General features: G+C 28.3%; 2 protein-coding genes across 2 annotated transcripts in view; both read left to right on the top strand.

The window, feature by feature from the left end:
- Positions 1–261: 261 nt before the first annotated feature.
- On the top strand, positions 262–3,909 carry EHI_189290 (protein tyrosine kinase domain-containing protein; the record flags this gene model as incomplete). The annotated part of the gene is made up of 1 exon (XM_645928.1): positions 262–3,909. The coding sequence occupies one exon, from the start codon at positions 262–264 to the stop codon at positions 3,907–3,909; it is 3,648 nt and encodes a 1,215-aa protein (XP_651020.1).
- Positions 3,910–4,098: 189 nt separating this feature from the next.
- Positions 4,099–4,823, top strand: part of EHI_189300 (uncharacterized protein) — a gene marked incomplete at both ends in the record, with an annotated part of 1,502 nt that continues 777 nt past the window's right edge. Inside the window, one exon of the mRNA XM_001913784.1 lies at positions 4,099–4,765. Within this exon, the coding sequence (XP_001913819.1) occupies positions 4,099–4,765 (667 nt within the window). The remainder of the gene's footprint in view (positions 4,766–4,823) is intronic.

Raw genomic sequence — 4,823 nt, forward strand, 5'->3', positions numbered from 1 at the left:
GTCATAAACATATCATTAGTTACTAAGTTAAATGGTGTATTTTGTACAGAGAATAAAGTAGTTAATCAATTTACTTCATACATTAATTTAATGCGTTTTAAAATGAAATAGATAAAAGATAAAAAGATAAGCATTTAAAAAAAATGAATTTTTAAGATAACATAATATTCATTCTTTATAAAAATTTACATAAAAAAAATTCATGATTTTATGAGGAGAAAGGAAGGATATCTTAAAATAATTAGTTAGAAAATAAAGAAAATGAAATGGGTATTTATACTTATCCTAATTATTTTTTGTTTTGGAAACAACTCCCAAGAAGTCACCCAAGAAGAATTTGAAAATGAAGGAGAATGTGGAGATGGTATTTGGGATTGGTTTAGTGAAGAATGTGACAGAACAAGTGGATGTGGAAAAGATTGTCTATGTAAGAAAGGTTATACTGCAAATGGTAATGGGACATGTGTGATGTCGTGTATGTTTGGAGATGGATGTATTGGTGGATGTATTGAGCCAGATGTATGTGATGAATGTAACACAACAAAAGGATATACTGAAGATTGCCAAGGATGTCAAGATGGTTATATGTGGTTTGGAGAAGGAATATGTAAACCATATACAAGTTATACCATGCACACATGTTTTAGTTTTCTTAATTTCACTCGTTATCAAACAGCTGGATTAGGAATTGCATTTCCATTTGATATTTTAGTTGGAAAAGAACAAAAAGAAATTATTGCAAAAATTCCTTATATTCCAGTTCAATATCAATCATTATCAATTTCAAGATGTTCAAGATTTGTTGATATGATGAAGCCATATACATATGGATATTGGTTTAATATAACCTTTGAGAAAGCGTCAAAGGTTATGATAGAAGTTGAAAATATTTATTCTGCAGAAACTATAGACTATTATGATATGACTCAACAGAAAATTGGTAGTGATATGGCTATTCTCATTCAAAATGAATGTCCATCAACTACTGACCTTAGTTATAGAGTTAAATGTATTATGAGAAATGGAGGAACAAGTAAATATGTAAGAGTACCAAGAATTTATTATGAAGGAACAGCAAATAGTAACATTTTTGCTTTTGTCCATTCTAAATATGCAAGTAAACCAATGGGAGGATATAATATTTATTTTAAAGAAATAAAACATATATGTTCTTACACCACTTCCACTATAGGATGGCAAAATATTATTAAAGGAAATTATTATGTTGACTTAGACTTAGATAATGCTATTCAATCAAATTCTGTTTGTAATAAGAATAAAGTAAAAGGTTTTTGGTATAGAATACCTGGTGCTGACCATACAATTGTCATTTCATCTTGTAATTCTACAGGAGATTATGATGTTTCATTTAATTTGATTAGGTATAAACCAAGTGATTATGGATATACTTCTTATGATGAAGATATTTCTAATGTTGATTGTAGCGATTCATCTCATACTGAATGTGTTTTAACGAGAACAGATGGATGTAGTAAAGATTCAAAATTGGCTAAAATGACTATCACAATTAGCCATGAATATGATTATTTATTGTTTGTTGGAATAACTGAAGAATATGAGGCAAATGTAAGAGTTAGTTTTGATATTACATGTCCACAAGAATGTGGATCAAATGGTAAATGTTCTCCTTATTCTGGACGGTGTGAATGTTATAATGGTTATACTCTTATTGATGAAACATGTACAAAATGTGGTAATAGTAAACTAGATAATAATGAAGAATGTGATTTATCTGTTGAAGGGTATCAAGATAGTTTATGTACAAATGCTTGTAATTGTAAATATGGAACACAACCAATGACTGTTAAAGTCAATGGCACAAGTTCTACTAAATGTGCTGTTCCAACTTGTGGAAATGGAAAAATTGATGTTTATGAAGAATGTGATGGAGGATATGGATGTGATCATTGTGTATGTGTAAATATGACAAAGAAATATTCAAAAGCACGACTTGATTGTTTACCATCTAGTTGTGGTAATAAAAAGTTAGATGAAGGAGAAGAATGTGATGGAGGAGATGGTTGTATAGAGTGTGAATGTCAACCAGGATGGTATAGTCAAGACAAAACTCATTGTTCATCTCAATCATTATTAGGAAGACAATTAAAATATTGGGGAACATTAGTTATTGTTTATTGGATCTTCTTTTTCATATTATTACTTATTTTAATACTTCTTTATATAAAATTAACTAAAAAGATTAAACAAGAAATTGATGATGAAAAATTAGTAATCTTTGAAAATACAATTATTCCTTTTGATAAAACAAATTCTCAATTTATTGATTTAAAACAACAAAATCCTTATTTTTCATTCTCAACAACAGACATTGATTTTGGTGATAAAAGACCTGAAATAGATGAGCCAATTGAAACAACAATCAGTTTAACAAATAATTGGAAAGAAAATCTTCATTTCACATTCCATTCAGGTGATTATCCTAAATATGAAATTATGTGTAAACCATTCACGGGTACTGTTCATCCATCTGAAAGTATTGAACTAACTATTTCATTTATTGCACGTTGTACAACTGTATTAAATGAAAAAGTTCCTATTACTATACGTTATGGTCAATTACAAAATATTATTAAAGAAATTAAAAGAGAAAATCCTGATTTAATACCTCAAAACTCTCAATCAAGTCAAAATAGTGAAAGTGATAATAAATCTCGTTCTTCTTCAACTAATGGATCTTCTTCTCAAAAAAATTCTCATACCTCATTAAATACTCAAAAAAATACTCCATCAGGAAGTGGTAAATCAGGTTCATCCAATAACTCAGACTCAAAAAAGAAAAAAGGAAAGTCTAAAGTATCTAAATTCCATGTTTATTTAAATCTTCAAGTTGAATCTGCTCTTTCTACTAAATTAGATTATGAAGAAATTCATTTACAACATCCACCTATTGGTGGTGGTACATTTGGTATTGTTTATCGTGCTGAATGGAGAAAAGTTGATGTTGCAGTTAAAGTAATGAAAAGTGATTTAGTAGATATGATGGATTTATTACCTAATTTCATGCAAGAAGCAGAAATGATGGAACGTATTCGTTGTCCATATATTGTAAATTTCATTGGAAGTGTAGTTACATATGATACATTATGTCTTGTAACAGAATTTTGTCCATTAGGATCATTAAGAAAATTCATGAAAACAAATCCAATGAGTGATTTATTAAAAATTAGATTCTGTCAAGATATAGCACGTGGTATGGAATATTTACATGAAAATGATATTCTTCATCGTGATTTAAAAACTGATAATGTTTTAGTTTATTCTAAAAATCCATCAGATCCTATTACTGCTAAAGTTACTGACTTTGGTACTTCTCGTTCATTTATTGAATCATCAAGTAAAATAGCTTTACAAAATATTGGTACACCTGTATATATGGCACCAGAAATTAGTAGAAAAGATCAAATGACATTAAAATCAGATGTATATTCATTTGCTATTTGTATGTTAGAAATTTGGTTAGGAAGAGATCCATATAATCCAATGAAATTCCCTGATTCAGAATCAATATTAAGATTTGTAGGAGCAGGAAAAAGACTTGATATTTCTGATGACTGTCCATTAAAAAGTATCATAGAACAATCCTGGCAACATAAATCTTCTGATCGTCCTACTTTCAAAGAAATAGTAAATACCCTTGAAGCTGTTTTAAAGAAAATAACTGATAAATCAAAATCAGACTCTAATAACAAAAATCATTCTGGAACAACAAAAACTGACAGTCAAATAAAAACTTCTTCTAACTCCAATCAAAATACTATTAACACAAATACTTCTACAAGTAATACAACAAGTAAAACCCAACTAGAAGAAAGTAAAGAAAGTTATGTATCAGATACTGATTCTACTTCATCAAATATCGAGCTTTAATCTATTTCTAGCTCTTATTCATTATTTTTTATAAATTATATTATAATTATCCAATATGATTAATATAACAAAACTATTTTTATATATTTCATAATTAATAAGAAAATCTAAAAATAGTACAGATGAAGCATATTTAAACTAAATGAAAAGATCTTCGTTGAAAAAGAAGAAAAAAGATGAAACAATGAGATGATTGGATTTTTAACAACCCTAAGAACTGTTAATGAACGGAACTTTTTAGGAGAATTAAATTCGATTTCAATGCAAAAATCCTCATCAAGTGAAGGAGTTTCTCATGTTAGAAGATCTATTTCATTAAACAAGTTAAAGAATCAATTTGCTGATGCTGCTGAAGCAGAACATTTTACTAATGAATCAGATTCTGAAAAATATAATAATTTGTGGGACTATTGCTCTTTATATTTATCTAAAGATGTTGAAACTATTAAACAACAAATTGCTAATCATATTGAATATACATTAGCATGTCAACGATTTGATTTTAAAACAAAATCACTCTTTACAGCAACAGCTATTTCTTTAAGAGAGAGAATGACTGAATATTGGAATGATACACATCAATATTTTAGAGAAATTCAAACAAAAAGAATGTATTATCTTTCAATTGAATATCTTATTGGTCGTTCATTAATGAATGCTATTTGTAATCTTGGATTAGAAAATGAATATAGAGATGTTGTTTCCCAATTTGGTTCATCTCTTGAAGAATTATATGAATATGAAAATGATGCTGCACTTGGATCAGGAGGACTTGGAAGACTTGCAGCATGTTTCCTTGATTCACTTGCTACAATGAATCTTCCAGCATGGGGATATGGTATTAGATATCAATATGGTATGTTTAAACAACAAATTTCACATGGATATCAAATTGAACACCAGAATATTGGCTT

This window comes from Entamoeba histolytica, genomic scaffold, assembly GCF_000208925.1.
Source record: "Entamoeba histolytica HM-1:IMSS scf_1104750519141 genomic scaffold, whole genome shotgun sequence".
Taxonomy (NCBI): domain Eukaryota; phylum Evosea; order Mastigamoebida; family Endamoebidae; genus Entamoeba; species Entamoeba histolytica.